Source organism: Ranitomeya variabilis, chromosome 3 (genome assembly GCF_051348905.1).
Source record: "Ranitomeya variabilis isolate aRanVar5 chromosome 3, aRanVar5.hap1, whole genome shotgun sequence".
Lineage (NCBI taxonomy): Eukaryota > Metazoa > Chordata > Amphibia > Anura > Dendrobatidae > Ranitomeya > Ranitomeya variabilis.
Genome location: NC_135234.1, coordinates 624,037,524 through 624,064,530, shown reverse-complemented (window position 1 = coordinate 624,064,530; position 27,007 = coordinate 624,037,524). Strand labels below are relative to the sequence as shown.

Here is a 27,007-nt window from a genome sequence, read left to right as displayed (position 1 = left end):
AAATCAAATATCTTTATTTAGTTATACAAATGGGTAAGTGGTGGCTGAGAGGGACCGGCGCAGGCACAAAGGAAAATGGCATAAAGAAATCTAATATATAAAGCTGAATGTGTGTATGTATGTGTGTATGTCCGGGATTGGCATCTGAACCGTCGCAGCTACAGGCACAAAATTTTGCACAGTCACACGTCTGGACACTGAGAGCGTCATAGGCTATGTTGTGAGGTGAAATTTTAACCCCGCGCTTTCCAATTCACCAAACAATTTTGCCCCTATCTACATAATGGGGAAAAAATGAAAGGAAAAGTGTTGGAGGCAAATTAACAGCTGCCAGATGTGAACAAGGGGGACTTAAAGAATGAGAGCGATGGCGCCAAAGAGTATATACTGTACAGTTGCTAAGGTGGGGCCCCGACATGGGATAATCACCACACCACCACGGGGATATGAACACACACACAAAATGCGCCACACACTACCACGTGCTCGAACACATATACCACCCTCAGCGCACATTTCACCACACATACACCAACCTCGCCACATAAGAGTTGAAACACAAAAGTCGCCGCTCAAAAGTCGCCACGCGCAAAACTCTCCACATGCAAAACTCGCCACACGTGCAAAACTCACCTCATGGAAAACTCGCCACAGGCAAAACTTGCACACGCGGAAAAATTGCCACATGCACAAAAGTTGCAACACATACAAAAGTTGCCTCACACAAAACTTGCACATACTCAAAAGGCACCACACATAAAACTCGCCACGCGCAAAACTCGCCATGCGCAAAACTTGCTGCACACAACTTGCTACACTAACCTGTCACATGCAACTCGACACACAAAAAGTTGCTACACGCATGTCGCCACACAAAACTCATCTCACAAAAGTCGCTAAATGCATGTCGCCACACGCAACTCAACACGCACAACTTGACACACGAAACTCGCCCTAAAACACACACAAGTCTGGTATTATCCTTCAAAAATAAAAATCTGATTAATAAACTGACAAACTACAAGAGCAACAAATGTACCATATAGGAATCCGGCAGCTGTCAGTCACATGACCAGTCTATTATGTGTATGTGTGAGCTAATATATACTGCCAGGGGGTGGGCTTACTGTTGGCTGGGGATTTATCAGGCTGCCAATTTAGCTTACAAATACTGAGGTAAAAATACTGACCAAATAACGTGTGAACGAGGTCTAATACAGGAGGAGATGACATACAGATATATACTATATACAGAAGGAGATGACACACGTATATACTATATACAGGAGCAGATTACCTACAGGTATATAGTACATACAGGAGGAGATGACATACAGGTATATGCTATGTATAGGAGGACATGACATACAGGTATATACTATATACAGGAGGAGATGACACACAGATATATACTATATATAGGTGAGATGACACACAGGTATATACTATATACAGGAGGAGATTACATACAGGTATATACTATATATAGGAGATGACATACAGGTATATACTATATACAGGGGAGATGACACACAACAGGTATATACTATATACAGGGGAGATGACATACAGGTATATACTATATACAGGGGAGATGACATACAGGTATATACTATATACAGGAGATGACATACAGGTGTATACTCTATATAAGGGAGATGACAAACATGTATATACTGAGGTGAAAATGAGAGGTGTGAGGTGAAAATGAAAAGGTGTGAGTGCAAAATGAGAGGAGTGAGGGAAAATAGTGGACTGATCGGAAAATGACAGATGTGAGGTCGAAATGACAAGTGTTAGGGGGGAATGAGAGGAGTGAGGGGTAAAATGAGAGGTGTGAGGGAGAAAATGAGAGATGTGAGGGGGAAAATGAAAGATGTGATGGGGAAAATGAAAGATGTGATGGGGAAAATGAGAGGCGTGATGGGAAAATAAGAGAAGTGAGGTGCTATAACTCACCACAGATATTTACTATGCCCAGGCAACACCGGGCTCTTCAGCTAGCTTAGATTTACAATCTCCATGCTTTTCTCATGGTCAACTTTATGTGGCCTGTTCAAGAGTTGGAACAGCCAAAAATCTGTTTGTCTTTGCACCTGAAGGAAAAACTAAGAATGTCGTTTATCAAAAGGCTCTCGAATAAGTAGTAGAAGATTACTTCACATTACTTGGCCAATTTAGTTAAATCTGTGTGGGATATCTCTGGTGTTGAAATATATGTTGTAAAATGCTATTAGCTTAGTTTTTGCCTTTTAATAATTACATTTCTATTTGTTTTGTGTTTTTTTTGTGCAGAATAAATTTTTGTTAACACATTCTATTTTGCTAACAGCAGTTATTACCCCGGGCGAAGCCGGGTAGTACAGCTAGTTCATTATAAAACATATCCACAATCTGCAAGGTACCCGATAAATGAGTGTAGATGGACAGAGATAATGGGCTACAAAGTAACCGTCAGCACCACAAAATCCACAAATCCCTCTATACATACACTGGGCCCACAGAGAGCAGCTGCTATAAAGGTACAATGTTCTCTATGGTGACAATGGAACTGGGGAAATAGTCACCTCCCAGGTACTGGTCCCAGTGACAGCACTGGAGATCGTAGAGTGGGAAAGACGGCACATCACTGACGTGAGGACAATGGAGTTGCGAAAGTGGTCACCTCATAGATGCGGACCGGCTCAGCGATAACGAGTACAATGTACAGGTCACCAGTCACTATTGCTGGTCAGGAAGGGGAGCAGGCCGAGAGGTAGAAATATTTAGGGTATGTGTCCACGTTCAGGAAACGCTGAGTTTTTGACGCAGAGTTGAGCAGCATGCATAAAAAACGCAGCGTCCAGATGTTACAGCATAGTGGAGGGGATTTCATGAATTCCTGTCTCCACTATGCAGTAAAAGACGCATGCGGCACACCCGAGAAAACTCACATGCGGCGCGTCTTTTAAGAACGCAGCATGTCCTTACATTGCAGAAAAAACGGACAACGCAGGTGACCTGCCAGTGACCTCAGGTGCAGATTTGGTCAGGATTTTACCCACATAAAATCCTGACCAAATCCTGAAGCAATCCTGAACGTGGACACATACCCTAATTAGGGTCCACTTGGGCAGTAAACTGGACTGGAGGAGCCATACCGAGATACTCAAGGAAAATTACTGATTATGTGCACAACACTTCAGGATTGGCGTTGAATAGCTTGCGTAAGGAATCAGGATTCCATTGCGATTTTGGCCCATTTCCACATGGAAAAAACAGCACAAAACCGCATCAAAAACGCACTGTGTGCACACAGCCTAATACCGAGTCTTTGCAGAAAACTGATGTAGTTTTCAATAAAGGTGCAAAAGGATGACATGCTGACAACTGTACTCCGGTAACCATAGAAACAGCTAAGGCTACATTCACACTAGTCTGTCGGTACAGGCCGTCGCAAACCGTCGGCCCGACGTAGTGTGTTAATTAAGCACAACGAGGGCAGCGGATGCAGTTTTTCAACGCATCCGCTGCCCATTGTAATGTCCGGGGAGGAGGGGGCGGACACAAAGCACAAAAAAACATTACATGTAACTTTTTTGTGCCGACGGTCCGCCAAAACACGACGCATCTGTCGCACGACAGTTGCGACGTGTGGCCATACGTTGCAATGCGTCGCTAATGCAAGCCTATGGAGAAAAAAAAACGCATCTTGCAGGCAACTTTGCAGGATGCGGTTTTTCTCCAAAACGACGCATTGCGACGTACAGCAAGCAATGCTAATGTGAAAGTAGCCTAAAAGCTCTAGAAACACTGAAGCAGAAAACTGCTCAAAACATTTCTGTCAGTTGCAAACTTCTTGGCTACTATTGTCTGTTACGTTTCCGTACACAACGTCTCCGTCAGCATAATAACCCGGATACAGAGCCGCCGCGACTAGCACTACCCTCTGCTCAGACACACCGCTCACTCCCAGCCTGAGCCCCAGTGCCCTCAACAGCTCCCGCCTGCCAAATAAAGCGTCGCTCTCGCTGACGTCACGTAGCTCCGCCCCTCCACGAGCTTCCGGTATACGCGGTGGGGCGCAGGGTCCACGATGACGCACTTCCTGTTTTCCCTCGCGCGTTCCCAGCTTCCCCGTCATGGCGCCGCCGAGCCGCTGGTATTTCACCCGGGAGCAGCTAGAGCGCAGCCCCTCCCGCCGCGCCGGCTTGGACTCGGATAAGGAGCTGTCGTACCGGCAGCAGGCGGCTAACCTCCTGCAAGACATGGGCCAACGGCTCAATGTGTATCCTTCCCTGGCCTGCGCTTGTCAGGAAGGAAGGCCTGGAGCTCGGCGCCTGTACGCGCCACCTGAGGGGAGCAGTGTGGCCCCTCTGCATGCGGCCATGTGTGTTTGTGGAGCAGCTCAGCTGTGCCCGTCCGCCTGTGACCCCTGTACTATGCGCAGGGAGGGGCTCCGCACAGCCCCGCGTCTACACGCGATAATGTCGTGACATGGACGTGATGGAGGGCCTGTGAGAGGTCACAGCGTCCCCAGTGCACGCTGGAGCGGCCTGCTGTAGCCAGACCACTGAGGTAGTCCCATCATTCGGAGATGACTGACCCCCATATTCTCAGGGCGACGATATTGTATCTGGGGTCTAAAGCAGAAAACGTGACACGTAATCCAAGGCACACGAAAAATAAAAACCGCAACTACGTGTGATAATAAACTGCAGACATGTGTGGTGTTGTCAATCTAATAAATCCCGCGTTCGCTTTTTATTTTTGGTGTGCCCTGCGTTCTGAGGGAGACCGCTGACTGCAGAGAGAATGGCTTGTATCTCAGGTTGTCCAGGATCAGGGAAACATGGCAGATTTCCTTTAGGCCTTGTGCACACTTTGTGGATTTTGATGCGTTTCCGCCGCGGTTTTGGACTCGCGTAATTGCGTAAAATCCCCAATGTAGTACAGTAACAATGTTAGTCAATGGGAATTTGAGATTGGCTGTGCACAGGCTGCGGAAAAATCCGCACAGATTCACTTCCTTTTTTTCCGCAGCATGTCAATTCTTTGTGCGGAAACGCAGCGTTTCTGCACCCATTGACTATACATTAAGTAAGGCAAATCTGCACATCAAAAAACGCATGGTAATCCGCATAAATTCCCCATTAAAACCGCAAGCATTTTCACCTGGGTTTTCTGCCAAGAGATGCAGATTCTGCGTGGAAAATTCCGCAGGCCAATCCGCAATGTGTGCACATACCCTGACAAAAGGCGCCACCTCTGACCACGGGTTGTGTCTAGGATTGCCACTTGGCTCAGCTAACGTGCCAGAGAGGCAGTGCCGTGCAGTCTGTGGACCGCCGTTATGCTGTTTTGGAAAGAGGAAGGTTTTGTTTTTACCAGTCTAATACAACTCATTCATAGACGTCTGTATTTTACCCCTATTCAAGAGCTAGTGAAATAAGCCTGGGAATAGAATTATTAAAAAATAGGGAAAAATGGGACCTCACGTACAAGTAAAAATGTTCACGCTGGCTCTCCACAGCACAATTGCTGGGTTACACCGCAATATATAGTAACGTGTGCTGCTGCTATCAGGGCATTACAGCTCTCTGAAGTGGCCCAAAAATGGAACATGAGGGTCCCAGGCCCTAATTCAGAGTTTGCAGCAGAGCGCCTGCTGTCATGCATGATTACTGATACTGCACAGCAGGGCAACCTTTTACTTTATCAGGCTAAAGAGCGAGCCCAGCCTCCTCAGCCCCCATAATTTGGGTCTATTCACATGCGCTATAAAAATCTGCGACTGATTTAGTTATTTGAATGGAGTTTGTATAAATGAAAACAACCACATTTAGATGTATGGAACGGATTTTAAGTTGCAGCAATTTCTGTAACAAAACCATGCTTGAATATATTTATAGGATTGGAAATACCGTCATTGGGATCCGACCCTCGGGATTACTATTAATCCCAATAATGAGGTTCTGTAGAGTCCTGTCTTGAGTGATGTATTGTTGTGTATCCTCTTTTTAACTCTCATCCTATGGGACTGCCAAAAATACGTGAGCAGTAGAATTGGTGTGAATTCATTCACAGAGCCCAGTCCATCAATCACGTCCATAATCTGTGATCGGGACCTGATAACCTATTACGTGACTGCATCTATGACTCTTGATTATCTGACCAGGCATAACATCATTGTAGCAATGTTGCGTCAGTCTAGTTAAAAGCCATAGAAGATGGTATTATGTAAGGCTATGTGCCCACGATCAGGAAATAGCAGTTGGACGCAGCATATATTTGCTGTGTCCAAAACGCGTTCTAATCACATAGGTAATTCCACGTGTCACTGAACAATGCAGAATTACTGCATCCAATACATTATATTGAACAGAGTTTGACATGCTGTGACTTGTAAACCCACACTGCGGGTTAGTTGACGTAGTGGTAAATGGAAGCACAGTGGGCATGGGATTTCTATAAATCCCATCCACTGTGCTTCTAATGTACTACGCAATGTTTTGGACACAGTGCAGGTTAGCTGCGCCCAAACCGCTGCTATTCTGGGTCGTGGACATATACCCTTATAGGTGACTCTCGGCAGCTACAGAATTTTGACATTGTCAATAGACTGGGTTCTGCAAATCTATTTGCACCAACTCTAGTGAACACTGTACTCGGCTATTCAGTGCGATTGAAAAAGAATGGGACCGAAGCCTAAATATATGAACCTAGGCTTCATTCAAGACTCAGCTCCCTGTTCTAGAGAACATTGGGGTCATAGCAGTCTGACCCCCAGCAAGTAGTAAGCTATTCCCTATGGATAGGGAATAACTTCATCTTGGGAAGCCCCAATAAACATTGTAAATGCCTGACAGATTCCTAAGCCAATTAATTGTAAGGACAGTGCGCTTTCTTTCTTTTCAACATTTAGTGTATTTTTGAATATTTGTTTTTCCTTAGCTTTATTAACGTAGATCTCAACTGACCATTAATACAGCTATTGTCTACATGCATCGTTTCTATATGGTCCAGTCCTTTACAAGATTCCACCGTAATGTAAGTGATTGTATAGTTTCCTTTTTTAAATGTGCTATCATTTGTAAAGTACAGTAACTCGAGCTTAGGATGTTCCATAAAGTTACACGCTCACTATGTATTCAAATCATATAGCTGAATATGTATACCTCGCCCCCCCCCGGCGTTTGTAACTAAAAGAGCCACCTTGTGCAGCACTAATGTTGCATTTGGACAAGGTGGCTCTTTTAGTTATGCTCCGTGAAATCACCAGGGAGGCGGTGGTGATTTCCTTCCAAATCAGACGCAGCACAGCCGTCATACCCCCTTGGCGCCAGGCGCCGCCGCCTCAGCGATGTTTGAATCTGTCCCGGCGCCTGCGCTGTTATGTTATCTCTTGGGCATGCGCAGTTAGCGCTGCCCATCTTCTGACATCATTTGATGTCAGGCTGACTGCGCCTGTGCGGCCGCGCTGCCCAAGATCCCGCCCCGCAGTGTCTTCTGATTTATTCACACTGCGGGGCTGGGATTCATGGGCATGCGCAGTGCATATCTTTGCCTCTCACTCATCTCCCTCCGCCTTCTTCAGACTGTGCGGCGTCAGCTGATCCCTAATCGCCGTGGAATGCGCTTAGGGTACCGTCACACATTGAAATTTTCATCGCTGCGACGGCACGATTCGTGACGTCGCAGCGTCGTATAATCATCGCTCCAGCGTCGTAGACTGCGGTCACACGTTGCAATCACGGCGCTGGAGCGATGCCGAAGTCCCCGGGTAACCAGGGTAAACATCGGGTAACTAAGCGCAGGGCCGCGCTTAGTAACCCGATGTTTACCCTGGTTACCAGCGTAAACGTAAAAAAACAAACAGTACATACTCACCCGTCGGTGTCCTTCAGGTCCCTTGCCGTCTGCTTCCTGCTCTGAGTGCCGGCCGGAAAGTGAGAGCAGAGCGCAGCGGTGCTGCGCTCTGCTCTCACTGTACGGCTGCACTCAGAGCAGGAAGCAGACGGCAAGGGACCTGAAGGACACCGACGGGTGAGTATGTACTGTTTGTTTTTTTACGTTTACGCTGGTAACCAGGGTAAACATCGGGTTACTAAGCGCGGCCCTGCGCTTAGTTACCCGATGTTTACCCTGGTTACAAGCGAAGACATCGCTGGATCGCTGTCACACACAACGATCCAGCGATGTCAGCGGGTGATCAAGCGACGAAAGAAAGTTCCAAACGATCTGCTACGACGTACGATTCTCAGCAGGGTGTCTGATCGCAATAGCGTGTCAGACACAGCGATATCGTAACGATATCGCTAGAACGTCACGAATCGTAACGTCGTAGCGATGGAAATTTCAATGTGTGACGGTACCCTTAGGGATCAGCTGATACCGCACAGACTGAAGAAGGCGGAGGGAGATGAGAGGCGAAGATATGCACTGTGCATGGCCATGAATCCCAGCCCCGCAGTGTGAATAAATCAGAAGACAATACGGGGCGGGATCTCGGGCAGCGCGGCCGCACAGGCGCAGTCAGCCTGACATCAAATGATGTCAGAAGATGGGCAGCGCTAACTGCGCATGCCCAAGAGATAACATCAGCGCAGGCGCCGGGACAGATTCAAACAACGCTGAGGAGCCGGCGCCCGGTGCCAAGGGGGCATGAATGACGGCTGTGCTGCGTCTGATTAGGAAGGAAAGTCCCACCTTCCTGGCGATTTCACGGTATGAGGGGGCACATTTTATGTGTTTATTTCAGTGTGTGCAAGGAGCATAACTAAAAGAGCCACCTTGTCCAAATGCAACAGTAGTGCTGCACAAGGTGGCTCTTTTAGTTACAAACGCCTGGGGGGGGGAGGGTGTGACAGGTTCCCTTTAAAGGGATTGGCAATTTTGTCTTCAGTTTAACAATCTGCACATCACTCCTGTCTGTAGAGTAGCTGCTGATGGTTTTTTCCAGTGACCAGACTTGTCCATCAGCCTTATCCAATTGAAGAACGTTGCAAGGGAGAAGGTTATTATTTTACTTGCTTCCTGACCAGCTGTCAGCTTGAAAATAGAAGAGCTGTTCAGTCAATTAGGAAGGCAGCAGCAACAAGCACAAGACGAGAATCTGTAATGCCTAACTAATAAGTGATAAAAATTATGTCCTCAAAACATTTGTTAAATTAAAGATAAAGTTGCCATCCCCTTAAATCTTTTTATTTTATAGTGTACGCAATAGCTTGCGGTTTCCCAAACTATAAGAGAAAGTATGCCTGACATTTGTTAACAAAGTTTGCCAAAATGACAAGTAACGCAATGCTTTGTGTATAAATTTGAATAAGAATAATATCTGAGAGCAGACCAACCAAATGAGGATGAATGATTTGCAACCAGGAGTTATGAATTGATTACCTTTGATGTATATAAGCACAAAGATGGTGATACACTTGTACAATGTACTGAACACCATGTGTACTACTAGGAAAGAGGATCGTTATTTCTTTAAACCTGCTGCTTATTATTTTATACACTTTCTGTTATGAGAAGCGATGCAGTTGTTTCCTTTGTTTTTTCTCTATAACAGGTGATTATAGTAAATAAATAACTTTTATAAGTGACTAAAGATATTATGTATTTTTTTCATAACTTCAGACTGTAGCACCTGCTGCTCTGTTTTTAGCGGCTAAGGTTGAGGAACAGCCTCGTAAGTTGGAGCATGTTATCAAGGTTGCCCATGCTTGTCTTAATGCTCAGGAACCCCTACCAGACACCCAAAGTGAGGTATGTGACAGTGATGTTATATGTGAATATTCCAGCATGTAAAGCTAGCCGTACATGGTACATTTCAGCCCGATGTAGTAATTGAGCTGAGATTTGTATTGTGTACATGTAACTGCATGTCTAAGTAAAAATACTACTTGATTTTTCACAACATATTGAAAAATTGTTTCAATAACCTTGGCGCAGCAGGAGTTTGATGGCATGAGATCCCTCTCTAACTACATAATACTGCTGTGATGGTTATTCCTGTTTTGGTGAGGAAAAGTTTCCAAATAATACTTAAAGGGCCACTGTCACCCCCCTCCAGCCATTATAAACTAAAAGAGCCACCTTGTGCAGCAGTAATGCTGCATTCTAACAAGGTGGCTCTTTTAGTTTTTGGTTCAAGTATTCCGAAAATAAAGCGTTTTGAAACTTAGTCAAAATACCTGTCTTTAGACAGGGAGGCGGGTCCTCACTCCCCAGCTTCAACCGCTACTCTGCCGTCACTCCAATCTTCAGGCGATTTCGGCGCCGCCCCCTCAGCACTGTTTACGCTTCAAAACCGGCGCTTGCGCTGTGTACTACTGTGCTGCGCAGGCGCAGTAAGCTCTGGCCGTCTGACGTCCCAGCCAGGCTTGCAGACTGCGCCTGTGCGAGCAGTGCGGCCACCCACCTTTGGAATCCCAGCCCCGCACTGTGCATAATGCATAACACACAGTGCAGGGCTGGGATTCCAAAGGTGGGTGGCCGCACTGCCCGCGCAGTCTGCAAGCCTGGCTGGGACGTCAGACGGCCAGAGCTTACTGCGCCTGCGCAGCACAGTAGCACACAGCGCAGGCGCCGGTTTTGAAGCGTAAACAGCGCTGAGGGGGCGGCGCCGAAATCGCCTGAAGATTGGAGTGACAGCAGAGTAGCGGTTGAAGCTGGGGAGTGAGGACCCGCCTCCCTGTCTAAAGACAGGTATTTTGACTAAGTTTCAAAATGCTTTATTTTCGGAATACTTGAACCAAAAACTAAAAGAGCCACCTTGTTAGAATGCAGCATTACTGCTGCACAAGGTGGCTCTTTTAGTTTATAACGGCTGGAGGGGGGTGACAGTGGCCCTTTAACAAAAATCGCCTTTGTAGTGTACATTATACAAAAAAGGAAGGTTGTTGCTGTCAGTGTTTGCTAATACCTGCATTATTCTACATGCACTGCAAAGATCCAGGAGTCATTACAAAGACTTCTGGTCCAGTACCGGTTTGCATAGTGCTAATTACATAGGAGCCTGCTTAAGGGCTCTCGCAGCACTTACTCTGAGTGCAGTATGTTTACTAATGTATACAATGGGGCTGAGTTACTTTTCAAAAAATCTGCTGTAACATATGCGGTCCAGGGGTATGTTACAGGCTTAAAGGATTAGCTCACCCCATTCCTGGCATATCATGGCTTTGTTATTCAGCCATCATCTGCGTCTAACAGCATCGGGTTAAGCTGCAATATATAACAGCGGCATTTAAAGGGGGAGGGGGATTTGGTCTGTTCAGTACTCTCATTGAAGTGATTGTAGTGTACTAACAGGTTACTATGACAGCCAGGGGTCCCCCATACCTGTCATTATGGTGCTCCATTATTATTTTTATTATTTATTATTATAGCACCATTTATTCTATGACGTTTTACATGTGAGGAGGGGTATACATAATAAAAAAACAAGTAATAATAAATAATAATAATTTTTATTTATATAGTGCCAACATATTCCGCAGCACTTTACAATTACGTAATTACGTATTGTCTTTACAATTACGTTGTACAGACAATAAATTCAATACAAGTTAAGACAATTTAAACAGTGACATTAGGAGTGAGGTCCCTGCTCGCAAGCTTACAATCTACAAGGAAATGGGGGGACACAATAGGTGAAAAGTGCTTGTTATTTCAGGTCTGGTAATTATAATAAATAGGGATTTTTATATAAAGCTGCATGATCCGGTCATCAGCCTGTGTGTTTAAGTGCAATAGTCAAGTATCAAGTGCAGTTATCGTGTGCATGGAGGGTGTGGAGACAGATGAATAGTAGGGTGCAGATTCCGAATAATATTTGGAAGGAGGGAACAGGGCAAAGTTAGTTTACTGAGTAGTTGATGTGGTAGGCTTGTTTGAAGAGATAGGTTTTCAAAGCGCACTTGAATAGGTCGGGGCTAGGTATCAGTCTGATCGTCTGGGGAAGTGCATTCCAGAGAGCTGGCGCAACACGAGAGAAGTCTTGGAGACGGAGGTGCGAGATTCGGATTACGGGGGAGGTTAGTCTTAGGTCATTTGTAGAATGGAGGGCACATGTAGGGCGATAGACAGAGATGAGTGAGGAGATATAAGGTGGTGCAGAACTGTGGAGAGCTTTGTGGGTGAGAGAGATGAGTTTATACTGGACCCTGTAGCGAATGGGTAGCCAAGTACAATAATCTTAATCAATACAAGTCACAACTGGTACATAAGGAGAGAGGACCCTGCCCGCGAGGGCTCACAATCTACAAGGGATGGGTGAGAATACAGTAGGCGAGGGTAGAGCTGGTCGTGCAGCGGTTTGGTCGATCTGTGGTTACTGCAGGTTGTAGGCTTGTTGGAAGAGGTAGGTCTTCAGGTTCTTTTTGCAGGTTTCCATGATAGGCGAGAGTCTGATGTGTTGGAGTAGAGAGTTCCAGAGTAGTGGTGATGCGCGGGGGAGAAATTTTGTATGCGATTGTGGGTAGAGGAGATAAGAGGGGAGTAGAGAAGGAGATCTTGTGAGGATCGGAGGTTGCGTGCAGGTAAGTACTGGTAGACCATGTCACAGATGTATGGAGGAGACAGGTTGTGGATGGCTTTGTATGCCATGGTTAGGGTTTCGAACTGGAGTCGTTAGGTAATGGGGAGCCAGTGCTGGGATTGACAGAGGGGAGAGACCGGGGAATAGTGGGGGGACAGGTGGATTAGTCGGGCAGCAGAGTTTAGAATAGATTGGAGGGGTGCGAGAGTGTTCGAAGGTAGGCCACAGAGCAGGAGGTTGCAGTAGTCAAGGCGGCAGATGATGAGGGCATAGACCAGGGTTTTTGCAGATTCTTGGTTTAGGAATGTATGGATACCGGAAATATTTTTGAGTTGAAGTCTGCAGGAAGTGGAAAGGGCTTGGATATGTGGTTTGAATGAGAGATCAGTGTCAAGGATTACCCCAAAGGTACTTTAATGGATAGGTCTGTTGGGGGAGTCGAGTGAGATGGGGGAAAGATGATGAATTCTGTTTTGTCCATATTAAGTTTTAGAAATCTAACGGAGAAGAAGGATAAAATAGGACAGACATTGAGGTATTGTGGTTAGCAGGGAGGTGCTATCTGGTCCAGAGATGTAGATCTGTGTGTCGTGACGTCAGCATAGAGATGGTTCTGAAATCCATGGGACTCTATGAGCTGTCCGAGGCCAAAGGTATAGATGGAGAAGAGCAGGGGCCCTAGGACTGAACCTTGCTGGACTCTGACAAATAGGGGGCGAGGTGAAGGGGTGGTGTGCGAGTGGGAGACGCTAAATGTCCAGTCTGTTAGGTACGACGAAATCCAAGACAGGGCCAAGTCAGTGATGCCAAGAGATGAGAGGGTCTGTAATAGTAGGGAATGGTCCACTGTGTCAAAGGCAGAGGACAGGTCTAGGAGGAGGAGGACAGAGTAGTGTCACTTGGCTTTGGCAGTTAATAGGTCATTAGTTGGTTTTCTCCTGTCAGATAACTGTTCCTTCACCCAAATTTCACTGCCACCCTCTGTTGAGGTGCACTCTGTGTGCATCTACTCCCCCTCCAATCAGCTATCATTTACCGCCCCCCAGGGCCAGCCACCACCTTTTTTGACCACTTCACTACCTGGCTACTTTATTTCCTTTCTGCTGACATAATAATATAAGCATTGAGACTATCACAGGTTCAAGTCCCATAAGCAGACTAATAAAACTAAAAAAAGAAAAGGTAAAAAATACATGAAAGTTAGAATCTTATTCCTTATTTCCATTTAAAATAGTTACTTAAAAAATATACATATTTGGTATAAATGTATCCATAAAAGTCCGATTTATCAAAATATAAAACTAATTAATCGAATCGGTAAATATCACAGAGAAAAATATTAAAAATGTCAGAATTGCAACACTTAAATACTAGACATGGGCGAACCCGAACAGTAAAGTTTGGTGTCCGTTCCAAACACCTACTGTTTGGGCACAGACACCGAAGACGGACTTCTCTAGGTAGTCTGAGTTACTGTTCTGGTTCGGTTGCTCGTTCATCGGGTGTTTGTCACACTGTCATGTGCATAACATCGCGGCAAACACCGCTTCTGATCGGCGGTGAAATCATCTCCGCCGGTCAGACAGCCGCGATTCCCAACTGTTCAAAAGACAGCGTGAGCGCATAGCTGTGATCGGAGGTATAAAGTTTACCTCCGGTAACTGGTGTTAGATGATGGGACTACTGCTCCCATCATCCGACATTTAACGGGTTAACAGTGGCAGGTGGATCACGATTCCACCCACAGCTGTTAGCGGCACATGTCAGCTGTTGAAAACAGCTGACATGTGCCGGAAAAGATGTGGGCTCACCACCGGAGCCCACATCAAAGGCAGGGTGTCCGACATCGGTGTACTATTACGCCTGATGTCGGAAAGGTGTAGTTAATAATACATTTAGCCAGACCACATTTGTAAACATTTTATAAAAGTGTCAAAACCCAAGACAACAAGAAAATACCCTGCCGTAAAAAATAGCAATAGTGCATGAAAATACTATAGGGTACTTGGTTAACATATTTTTTGATAAAAAGATAAGGTTTTAATACTAGAAGATAGGACCATCCTTAAAGGGAACCTGTCAGCAGGATTAAGCTGAGTAACCAGCAAACAGTGTCAGATTGGCGCCGTTATTCTGATTTAAAATGATAATCTTGGTTGATGAAATCCGTCTTGTGGTTGTTGTTTAATCTTTATTTTCAGTTTTGAGTAAATTATATGCTTGTGCTCCAGGGCGGGCCTGGGGGGGTCTTCATCAGGGCTGTGGAGTCGGTAAGCCATAGTTGCGACTCCGACTCCTGGATTTTATCAGGTTCCGACTCCGGCTCCGACTCCTTCATAAATGGCCAACAATAAATTTACTGTTGTAAAATATTAACATCGTGCTTATTCAGTTTCTCACCATCATATAAGTAATCAGACCACTTAGAGCAAAAACTATAGTTATTAGAATACAGTTAGAATATAGCAAATAACTTTTATAAACTTTTCTAAACTCTTGTAAGTAAATATGCAATTATCACTGTTATGTAGTTAATAAGAAGAAATCTATAAATTTGTCCTCAGAAAAAGTATTGCCTCTGTCAGATCCTCCTTCATGGATGCCCTCAAATCTGATCTAATTATTTTGAGAGCAGAGAACAACCTCTCTACACTAACTTGGGTTGGTGGCAAAGCAGTAACCACTCGGGTAACATCTCTGACAATGTCAGGATACAGAAGAATCGCTTGTTGCACTGTTATTATTGATGAACGGTCAAATTTCTCAATTTCTTTTAGTGCACATGAAAAATTCTGCTGAAATGTACTGGCTGTGTTCTTTGATGGGGATGACTCTTCTTCTATGCGGGAACGCTTTGCACGGTCCTTGTGATCCAAATATTTTTCGAAATTAAATTCTTCATCAGTTGAGGAGGGTGAAGATGTGGCAGGACGACCAAATTCTTCTTGTTCCTCCTGACTGTTCTGCAACCCTTTCATCCTTACTGCTATTTCAAACAGAGCTTCTTTTCCTTTAGTTAGCTGTTGATCATCTAGAAAAATCCGATGCATTGGGTCTACATAAACAGCTGCCAAAAGAATGTTATTTTGTAATAGTAGCTCCTCTATCCGTTTCATTGATGTAGCAATGCCATTTGCAATTAACCCTCCTCTTTGGGACAGGCGAAACATCAGGTTCTTCCACTCCTTTAAAAAAATACCTGGAGTTAAGTCCTCTGCTTGTAATTTTTTAGTCACTGTAAATGGGTGCTCTAGCAATTTTTCCAACTCAGTCACCTGATTCCACTGACTTTCATTTAGCGTCAGTTGAGGGTTAGCCATGTCTACAAGAAAGGTTTTCAGTTCAACCAAGCTCTGAATCATTAAGTAAATAACTGCCCCATCGTGTGGCTTGATCAATAATTGCCCCTTTTCCAGCTCGTCTCTTCAAAATTGAGTCAACTTTAGGGGTTCTGGCAACAGTAGCCAATTTTCTCACCTTGCCAATCAGTGCAGCAGCATGTCCTTCTTGCAGACTGTCTCTTATAGCCAGCTGTAGCGTATGCACAACACAGCGCATGTGATGAATGAAAGAACGTATTGACACAGTTTCAACAAGATCATCTAAACTATCATGTTGCTGTTCATCTGAAGCAACTTCAGTTTGCTCCTCAGTTACAATACTGTGTTCCTCTATTTCAAACATTTCTGTGTCTGTGGACCCAGAATGTTCTTCTAGCTGCTGGTCACCATCATTACTCTCATTCATTAGCTTAATAGTACTTATCATATTTGAAGCATTGTCAGTTACGACAGAAAGAACTTGCTCTTTTTTAAGTTCATAGTCTTGCAGAACCTTTTCCACCAAGACCTGGAGAAACTCACTGGTGTGATGATCTTTGATGTCTTTTACTGCCAATGTCTTGGTAACTATTTCATTTTTGTCACAAACAAATCGGACATTGATGGCAAAATAGTTCACTCTGTGACGTGTGCAGGCATCCATTTTAAGAAACAGAAAGCGTCCCTTGAGAGTTTTTTTTAAGTTCTTCCTTTTGTTTAAAGGGCCACTGTCACCCCCCTCCAGCCGTTATAAACTAAAAGAGCCACCTTGTGCAGCAGTAATGCTGCATTCTAACAAGGTGGCTCTTTTAGTTTTAGGTTCAAGCATACCCCAAATAAAACGTTTTTATACTTAGCCACAAGTCCTGTCTCTAGCCACGTAGGCGGGTCCTCACTCCCCAGCTTGGCCAGCTCCTCTGCTGTCACTCACATCTTCCTGCGCTTTCGGCGCCGCCCCCCTCAGCGCTGTTATCGTTTCAAATCCGGCGCCTGCGCTGTGTACTGGTGTCCTGCGCAGACGCAGTAAGCTCTGGCCGTCTGATGTAATGGCTGATACAAGAGAACAAAAGACATCCACAGAACACAAGGATGGATCTGCTGCACAGCAAATAGCTGTAGGACCTGTGATGATGTCACTGCCATGTGATTAGGGCAATCACATGGCAGTGACATCATCGCAGGTCCTACAGCTATTTGCTGTGCAGCAGATCCATCCTGGTGTTCTGTGGATGTCTTTTGTTCTCTGGTATCAGCCATTACATCAGACGGCCAGAGCTTACTGCGTCTGCGCAGGACACCAGTACACAGCGCAGGCGCCGGATTTGAAACGATAACAGCGCTGAGGGGGCGGCGCCGAAAGCGCAGGAAGATGTGAGTGACGGCAGAGGAGCTGGCCAAGCTGGGGAGTGAGGACCCGCCTACGTGGCTAGAGACAGGAATTGTGGCTAAGTATAAAAACGGTTTATTTGGGGTATGCTTGAACCTAAAACTAAAAGAGCCACCTTGTTAGAATGCAGCATTACTGCTGCACAAGGTGGCTCTTTTAGTTTATAACGGCTGGAGGGGGGTGACAGTGGCCCTTTAAAAGCTTCTTTGATTACTAATTTTCTAATACTCTCTCTCTCTCCAGAGAAAGACCAAGCTTGCGGGCCATTTCCCCATTCAGACACATAAAAGCTGGTCATGAAAATAATGAAATAGGCACACTATCCTTTACAACAAGCTCTATGATCTGTTTTTTAAATGTATCTACTGTCATTGTCACAGTAACTTTGTCACTGACAAAATATCTTGCAACTGATGGCTGCAAAGTTCTCTGCTCCTTTGTTTGGCTGGAAGAGCTGGGCACTGGTTCATTGGTTTGGATGCAGTCTTTCTCATCCACTGCTTTCAGTACTTCTAGATGAAAGCGCTGTAAATGTCTCTTTAGATTAGAAGCTCTGGTAGGAGCATTTTTATCTTTGCCTGAATATGCACTGATCTTGGCCTCACAGCATTTGTTTTCGTCTGGATCATTTGTCATAGACTGACAGACATAATGTTTTCTATCTTGAGTGATGGTGAAATGTTCAAATACAGCTGATTTAATGTGACACTTCTTTGATATTCTCAGGTTTTTAATTCTGCATTCACAATCCAAATGACAATTGTTTTTCCTGTGAGATGCTTGGAAGACGCACACCTAGTAAACATCTAGTCTAGAGGAGGAGCTTTACTACTAAGAATTTGCAACTAATTTTCACTTTCAGTTTCATACATTGTAAGTAGGGGGGTTGGGGCAGCATGAGGTTAACCAAGTATAAGATTAGATAAGGGCAGTGGAGAACAGTGACACAAGAAATAAGAAATGTCTCTATCTCCAGCAGAACTGCTTATCACTATTGTTCATAGTTTGATAGAACATATATATTTGAGTAACATTTATAAAATTAATATAAAAGTTCAATTATTAAATATTAATACATTTTTTTTAAAGCTGGAGTCGGAACATTTCTACCGACTCTGACTCCAACCAAAACTAACTCCGACTCCACGACTCCGACTCCACAGCCCTGCCGTATGGTACACAAAAAGTGCCCATCAAGCCAAACCAACTTGTGGGAGGGGCTTCTGGAAGCATGGGGTAAAATTTCTCCAGATTACTTCAGCAAATTACCTTCTAGAATGCCAAAGGTCTGCAATGCAGTAATTGCTGCAAAGAGAGCATTCTTTGACGAAAGCAAAGTTTGAAGAAGAAAATTATTATTTCAAATAAAAATCTGCTTTTCAAACCTTGTCAATGTCTGGACTAGATTTTTAATTCATATGGCAACTCATTTGATTAATAAAAGTATGAGTTTTCATGGAAAACACAAAATTGTCTGGGTGACCCTAAACTTTTGAAAGGTAGTGTGTGTGTGTGCGTGTGTGTGTGTGTGCGTGCGTGTGTGTGTGCGTGTGCGTGTGTGTGTATGTATATATATATATATATATATATATATATATATATATATATATATCGTATATAATTGAGTATAAGCTGAGATTTTCAGCCCCTTTTTTGTAGGCTGAAAGTGCCCCTCTGCTTATACTTGAGTCATTGTCCTAGGGGGGTCGGAGGGGGAGCGGCGGCTGTGACATACTCACCTGCTCCTGGTGCTGTCCCTGCATCTCCGGTCTCCGGGCGCTGACAGCTTCTTCCTGTATTGAGCGGTCACATGGTACCGCTCATTACAGTAATGAATATGGACGCGACTCCACTCCCATAGGGGTGGAGCCGCATATTCATTACTGTAATGAGCGGTAACGGTGACCGCTCAACGCTGGAAGAAGCTGTCAGCGCCCGGAGATGCAGGGACAGCGCCAGGAGCAGGTGAGTATAATAGGGAGGGGGAGCAGTGCGCGATATTCACCTTTCCTCGTTCCAGGCACCGCTCCGTCTTCTGTGTCCTCTGCAGTGACGCTCAGGTCAGAGGGCGCGATGACGTGGTTAGTCCGTGCTCTCTGTCTGAACGTTAGTGCAGAGGACGCGGAAGACACAGCGGCGTCGGAACGAGGATCGGTGAGTATTGCAATTGCCGGGGGCCTGAGCGACGAGATGTGAGTATGTCATTTTTTTTTTTTATTATTGCAGCAACAGCATATGGGGCAAATATCTCTATGGAGCATCTTATTGGGCCATATTCAATGTTTGTGCAGCACTATATGGGGAAAATATCTATGGAGCATCTTACGGGGCCATATTCAACGTTTGTGCAGCACTATATGGGGCAAATATCTCTATGGAGCATCTTATGGGGCCATATTCAACGTTTGTGCCACACTAATGGGGCAAATATCTTTATAGAGCATCTTATGGGGCCATAATCAACGTTTGTGCAGCATTATATGGGGCAAATATCTTTATGGAGCATCTTATGGGGCCATAATCAACGTTTGTCCAGCACTATATGGGGCAAATATCTCTATGGAGCATCTTATGGGACCATAATCAACATTTGTGCAGCAAAAAGAAAGCATTTAAAGAATTAAAGGAAGTAGGTAGTGATGAGGCATTAAATAAATACAGAAAATTAAATAAATTCTGTAAAAAGCAAATCAAGGCAGCAAAGATTGAGATAGAGAGACTCATTGACAGAGAGAGTAAATATAATCCCAAAATATTCTTTATCCCCCTTAAAAATAGTCTGGGTGAAATGGTGGATAAGGACGAGGAAAAAGCCAATATGCTAAATGACTTTTTTTCATCAGTATGTACACAAGAAAATTCCATGACAGACAATATGATCAGTGATAACAAAAATTCCCCATTAAGTGTCACCTGCTTAACCCAGCAGGAAGTACGGCGGCGTCTAAAAATCACTAAAATTGACAAATCTCCGGGCCCGGATGGGATACACCCCCGAGTACTGCAGGAATTAAAGTACAGTCATTGATAGACCATTATTTTTAATCCTTAAAGACTCCATAATAACAGGGTCTCTACCACAGGACTGGCGTATAGCAAATGTGGTGCTAATATTCAAAAAGGGGACAAAAACTGAACTCGGAAATTATAGGCCAGTAAGCTTAACCTCTACTGTGGGTAAAATCCTGGAGGGCATTCAAAGAGATGCTATGCTGGAGTATCTGAAGAGGAATAACCTCATGACCCAGTATCAGCACGGGTTTACTAGGGACCGTTCCTGTCAGACTAATCTGATCAATTTCTATGAAGAGGTAAGTTCTGGACTGGACCAAGGGAACCCAGTGTTCGTAAGTGTATATGGACTTTTCAAAAGCTTTTGATACGGTGCCACACAAAAGGTTGATACATAAAATGAGAATAATGGGGATAGGGGAAAATATGTGTAAGTGGGTTAAGAGCTGGCTCAGGGATAGGAAACAAAGGGTGGTTATTAATGGAGCACACTCGGACTGGGTCGCGGTTTGCAGTGGGGTACCACAGGGGTCAGAATTGGGCCCTCTTCTTTTTAACATATTTATTAATGACCTTGTAGGGGGCATACAGAGTAGAATTTCAATATTTGCAGATGACACTAAACTCTGCAGGGTAATCAATACAGAGGAGGACAATTTCATATTACAGGATGATTTATGTAAACTAGAAGCTTGGGCTGATAAATGGCAAATGAGCTTTAATGGGGATAAATGTAAGGTCATGCACTTGGGTAGAAGTAATAAGATGTATAACTATGTGCTTAATTCTAAAACTCTGGGCAAAACCGTCAATGAAAAAGACCTGGGAGTATGGATGGATGACAAACTCATATTCAGTGGCCAGTGTCAGGCAGCTGCTACAAAGGCAAATAAAATAATGGGATGTATTAAAAGAGGCATAGATGCTCATGAGGAGAACATAATTTTACCTCTATACAAGTCACTAGTTCGACCACACTTAGAATACTGTGTACAGTTCTGGTCTCCGGTGTATAAGAAAGACATACAGTTAGGTCCATATATATTTGGACAGAGACAACATTTTTCTAATTTTGGTTACAGACATTACCACAATGAATTTTAAACAAAACAATTCAGATGCAGTTGAAGTTCAGACTTTCAGCTTTCATTTGAGGGTATCCACATTAAAATCGGATGAAGGGTTTAGGAGTTTCAACTCCTTAACATGTGCCACCCTGTTTTTAAAGGGACCAAAAGTAATTGGACAGTTGACTCCAAGGCTATTTCATGGGCAGGTGTGGGCAATCCCTTCGTTATGTCATTCTCAATTAAGCAGATAAAGGGCCTGGAGTTGATTTGAGGTGTGGTGTTTGCATTTGGAAGGTTTTGCTGTGAAGTAAACATGCGGTCAAAGGAGCTCTCCTTGCAGGTGAATCAAGCCATCCTTAAGCTGCGAAAACAGAAAAAACACATCCGAGAAATTGCTACAATAGTAGGAGTGGCAAAATCTACAGTTTGGTACATCCTGAGAAAGAAAGAAAGCACTGGTGAACTCATCAATGCAAAGAGACCTGGGCGCCCACGGAAGACAACAGTGGTGGATGATCGCAGAATAATCTCCATGGTGAGGAGAAAACCATTCACAACAGCCAACCAAGTGAACAACACCCTCCAGGAGGTAGGCGTATCAATATCCAAATCTACCATAAAGAGAAGACTGCATGAAAGTAAATACAGAGGGTTCACTGCACGGTGCAAGCCACTAATAAGCATCAAGAATAAAAAGGCTAGACTGAACTTTGCTAAAAAACATCTAAAAAAGCCAGCACAGTTCTGGAAGAACATTCTTTGGACAGATGAAACCAAGATCAACCTCTACCAGAATGATGGAAAGAGAAAAGTATGGCAAAGGCGTGGTACAGCTCATTATCCAAAGCATACCACATCATCTGTAAAACACGGCGGAGGCAGTGTGATGGCTTGGGCATGCATGGCTGCCAGTGGCACTGGGTCACTAGTGTTTATTGATGATGTGAGATGGGACAGAAGCAGCCGAATGAATTCTGAGGTATTCCGAGACATACTGTGTGCTCAGATCCAGCCAAATGCAGCCAAACTGATTGGTCGTCGTTTCATACTACAGATGGACAATGACCCAAAACATAAAGCCAAAGCAACCCAGGAGTTTATTAAAGTAAGGAAGTGGAATATTCTTGAATGGCCAAGTCAGTCACCTGATCTCAACCCAATTGAGCATGCATTTCACTTGTTAAAGACTAAACTTCAGACAGAAAGGCCCACAAACAAACAGCAACTGAAAACCACTGCAGTGAAGGCCTGGCAGAGCATCAAAAAGGAGGAAACACAGCGTCTGGTGATGTCCATGAGTTCAAGACTTCAGGCAGTCATTGCCAACAGAGGATTTTCAACCAAGTACTAGAAATGAACATTTTATTTAAAATTATTGAATCTGTCCAATTACTTTTGGTCCCTTTAAAAACAGGGTGGCACATGTTAAGGAGTTGAAACTCCTAAACTCTTCATCCAATTTTAATGTGGATACCCTCAAATGAAAGCTGAAAGTCTGAACTTCAACTGCATCTGAATTGTTTTGTTTAAAATTCATTGTGGTAATGTTTATAACCAAAATTGGAAAAATGTTGTCTCTGTCCAAATATATATGGACCTAACTGTAGCTGAACTGGAGCGGGTGCAGAGAAGAGCGACCAAGGTTATTAGAGGACTGGGGGGTCTGCAATACCAAGACAGGTTATTACACTTGGGGCTATTTAGTTTGGAAAAACGAAGACTAAGGGGTGATCTTATGTTAATGTATAAATATATGAGGGGACAGTACAAAGACCTTTCTGATGATCTTTTTAATCATAGACCTGAGACGAGGACAAGGGGGCATCCTCTACGTCTGGAGGAAAGAAGGTTTAAGCATAATAACAGACGCGGATTCTTTACTGTAAGAGCAGTGAGACTATGGAACTCTCTGCCATATGATGTTGTAATGAGTGATTCATTACTTAAATTTAAGAGGGGACTGGATACCTTTCTGGAAAAGTATAATGTTACAGGGTATATACACTAGATTCCTTGATAGGATGTTGATCCAGGGAACTAGTCTGGTTGCCGCATGTGGAGTCGGGAAGGAATTTTTTCCCCAATGTGGAGCTTACACTTTGCCACATGGGTTTTTTTGCCTTCCTCTGGATCAACATGTTAGGGCATGTTAGGTTAGGCTATGGGTTGAACTAGATGGACTTAAAGTCTTCCTTCAACCTTAATAACTATGTTACTATTATATTGGGCAAATTTCTCTATGGAGCATCTTATGGGGCCCTTATTAACCTTTATGCAGTACTGTATGGGGCAAATGTGTCTATGGGGCATCTTATGGGGCCATTATTAACCTTTGTGCAGCATTATATGGGGCATATTTTAATATGGAGCATCTTATGGGGCCCATAATGAACTGTATGGAGCATCTTATGGGGCTCCTGATTCAATATGGATATTCAAAAACACTTAACCTACTGATATCTCATTTAGTTTTACTTTTATTGGTATCTATTTTTATTTTTGAAATTTACCGGTAGCTGCTGTATTTTTCCACCCTAGGCTTATACTCGAGTCAATAAGTTTTCCCAGCTTTTTTGTGGCAAAATTAGGGGGGTCTGCTTATACTCGAGTATATACGGTGCATGTATCTTGAAAAAAAAATCCCCTTCTGCAGGCAGGTGCCGGTGGTGGCGCCTGCTCCTTAGCATCATCATATATATAATGTGTATGTAATTCATTTCTTTCATGTTATCCTTAAATTCATTTAAAACAAAAAATCAGTTTGAAAATGGTGCCAGCCGTGCCTGCGCACTAACCCTATCGGTGATCCGATAGATGCTACTGCGCAGGCATCAGTAAGGCCATTTTGGAGAAGGACATTTTTTTTTTATCTAGCAAGATGGCGCCTCCGGCACAGTAGCAACTATCGGATCACTGAAAGCTGCTACTTTGCAGTTGAGGTCAGCGCCATTTTCAAACTGATTTTTTTTTGTTACACTAGGGGGCAGGTCAGTGAGGGATCAGTGACCTGTCAGAAGCCATACTGATGAATACCTAAGCACCACATGAAGACCCCCACAGGCCGCCCCGGAGCACGAGCATATCATTTAGGCTAGGTTCACATTGCGTTAGGGCAATCCGTTTAGCGCTAGCGCTAGCGGATTGCGCTAACGCAATGTTTATTTAGGGGCCGTGTTTGGGGTCGCGTTAACGTCCCCACTCTCGCAGATCCCCGATCTGCGAGAGCGGGGAACGGACCTCGGGCGCGCCGCGGACGCTGCAAGCAGCGTCCGAGGCGCGTCACAGAAGAACGGCACATCACTAGCGCGAGCCGAAAAAGGCACGCGCTAGTGATGCGCTGCAGGAGAAATTTACATTGCTGTCAATGGGCACGCTAACGGACCCGTTGCACGGCGTTAATTGCGACATTTTCGCCGTGCAACGCTGTCCGTTAGCGTGCACACATTAACGCAATGTGAACCCAGCCTAACTCAAAACTACAAATAAAGATTAAACAACAACCACAACATGGAATTCATGAACCGAGGAATCATTTTAATCAGTATAACGGCGCCGACCTGACACTGTAGGTTAGTCAGCACAATCCTGCTGACAGGTGCCCTTTAATATTTATTTACTGCAGTATATTTGCTCATTTTGTTTTTGTCTTGGGTTTTGTCTGTTTAGTGTCCAGTGTGAACATGCAACTACACGCTGCATTCACACCAACTTATATTCCGGTTTATTTCTTTTGTTTTCGGTATTTTATAAGTGTCTAGTGAGGAAGATAAAGTGTCTAAAACCCATAGTAAATACATGACGTGTGTCGGATTCTGGCTTAATCTGAGACAGAAGTGTTCCATTTTTTTTGTTAGTAAATCTGCCCAAAGTGTGAATACGTAGCCACACTGGTAGGTAGCAGGTATTTGAGGGGTTGTCCAGGGTTACACAAGATCATCTGCTTTCTTCCAGAAACACTTCCACTTTTGCCTGGTGTTGCAGCCCAGCCTTATTCACATGAATAGATAAGTTAGTGTACTAGAGAGCCGGGACTATATTGGTGCTATTTCTGAAAAAAACAGATGAGCTAGGCCACTTGTTTCATCACCTCTGCATAACCACTTTAAGCTGGTCAGTACTGTCACATACTGTTATTTATCTTATAAGAAAACCAAAGGTGGAAATGGGGCAAGCAGGGTTGCGGCACCAAATTATTCCCCCAATTTATTGCTTTCCGTTGACTTTTCAAGGAAACAAGACAATTTTTCCTTTTAAGGAAACATAATATCTCTATAGAACCTCTAAATTACAGATTCCCATTTTTTTCCCTATAGTATTTTGGAGATATTAAAGGGAATCTGTCACATCATTTTTCGCATATAAGCTGCGGCCACCGGCATCAGGGGCTTATCTACAGCATTCTGTAATGCTGTAGATAAGCTCCCGATGTAACCTGAAAGATCAGATAAACACGTTAGATTATGCTCACCCAGGTGCGGTCACGGTTCGGTTCGGGTCCGATGGGCGTCGCAGTCTGGGACTGGCAGCTCCCATCTTCATGCAATGACGTCCTCTTCCTTAGTTCTGTCGCGGCTCCTGCGAAGGCGTTCTGATTTGCCCTGTTGAGGGCAGCGTAAAGTACTGCAGTGCGCAGGCATCGGGCCTCTGTGACGTTTCACGGCACCTGCACACTGCAGTACTGTGCTCTGCCCTCAACAGGGCAAATCAGTGCAGGGCAGGAGCCGCGACAGAAGCAAGGAAGAGGACGTCATCGCATGAAGATGGGAGGCAGCGGGACCGCCCCTGGGTGAGTATAATCTAAAGGCCCCGTCTCACATAGCGAGATCGCTAGCGAGGTCGCTGCTGAGTCACAAGTTTTGTGACGCAACAGCGACCTTAGTAGCGATCTCGCTATGTGTGACACGTACCAGCGACCAGGCCCCTGCTGCGAGATCGCTGGTCGTGTCGGAATGGCCTGGACCTTTTTTTGGTCGTTGAGGTCCCGCTGACATCGCTGAATCGGTGTGTGTGACACCGATCCAGCGATGTCTTCACTGGTAACCAGGGTAAACATCGGGTTACTAAGCGCAGGGCCGCGCTTAGTAACCCGATGTTTACCCTGGTTACCAGCGTAAATGTAAAAAGAAACAAACAGTACATACTCACCATCTGATGTCCGTCAGGTCCCTTGCCGTCTGCTTCCTGCTCTGACTGAGTGCCGCCGTACAGTGAGAGCACAGCACAGCAGTGACGTCACCGCTGCACTCTGCTCTCACTGTACGGCGGCACTCAGTCAGAGCAGGAAGCAGACGGCAAGGGACCTGACGGACATCAGATGGTGAGTATGTACTGTTTGTTTTTTTTGGTAACCAGGGTAAACATCGGGTTACTAAGCGCGGCCCTGCGCTTAGTAACCCGATGTTTACCCTGGTTACCCGGGTGCTGCAGGGGGACTTCGGCATCGTTGAAGACAGTTTCAACGATGCCGAAGTCGTTCCCCTGATCGTTGGTCGCTGGAGAGAGCTGTCTGTGTGACAGCTCCCCAGCGACCACACAACGACTTACCAACGATCACGGCCAGGTCGTATCGCTGGTCGTGATCGTTGGTAAATCGCTATGTGAGACGGGGCCTTAACTTGTTTTTCTTATCTTTCAGGTTACATCGGGGGGGCTTATCTACAGCATTACAGAATGCTGTAGATAAGCCCCTGATGCCGGT

General features: G+C 44.7%; 1 protein-coding gene across 3 annotated transcripts in view; it reads left to right on the top strand.

The window, feature by feature from the left end:
* Window positions 1-27,007, top strand: part of CCNT1 (cyclin T1) — a 95,076-nt gene that overhangs the window by 23,510 nt on the left and 44,559 nt on the right. Inside the window, exons 1-3 of one of the 3 annotated variants that reach the window (XM_077297451.1) lie at window positions 4,051-4,267; window positions 6,948-7,029; window positions 9,619-9,747. In XM_077297451.1, the coding sequence (XP_077153566.1) occupies window positions 4,122-4,267; window positions 6,948-7,029; window positions 9,619-9,747 (357 nt within the window). In that variant the 5' untranslated portion in view covers window positions 4,051-4,121. Of the gene's footprint in view, window positions 1-4,050; window positions 4,268-6,933; window positions 7,030-9,618; window positions 9,748-27,007 lie in introns of those variants that run through there. The other 2 variants (XM_077297452.1, XM_077297453.1) reach the window with 2 other exon arrangements.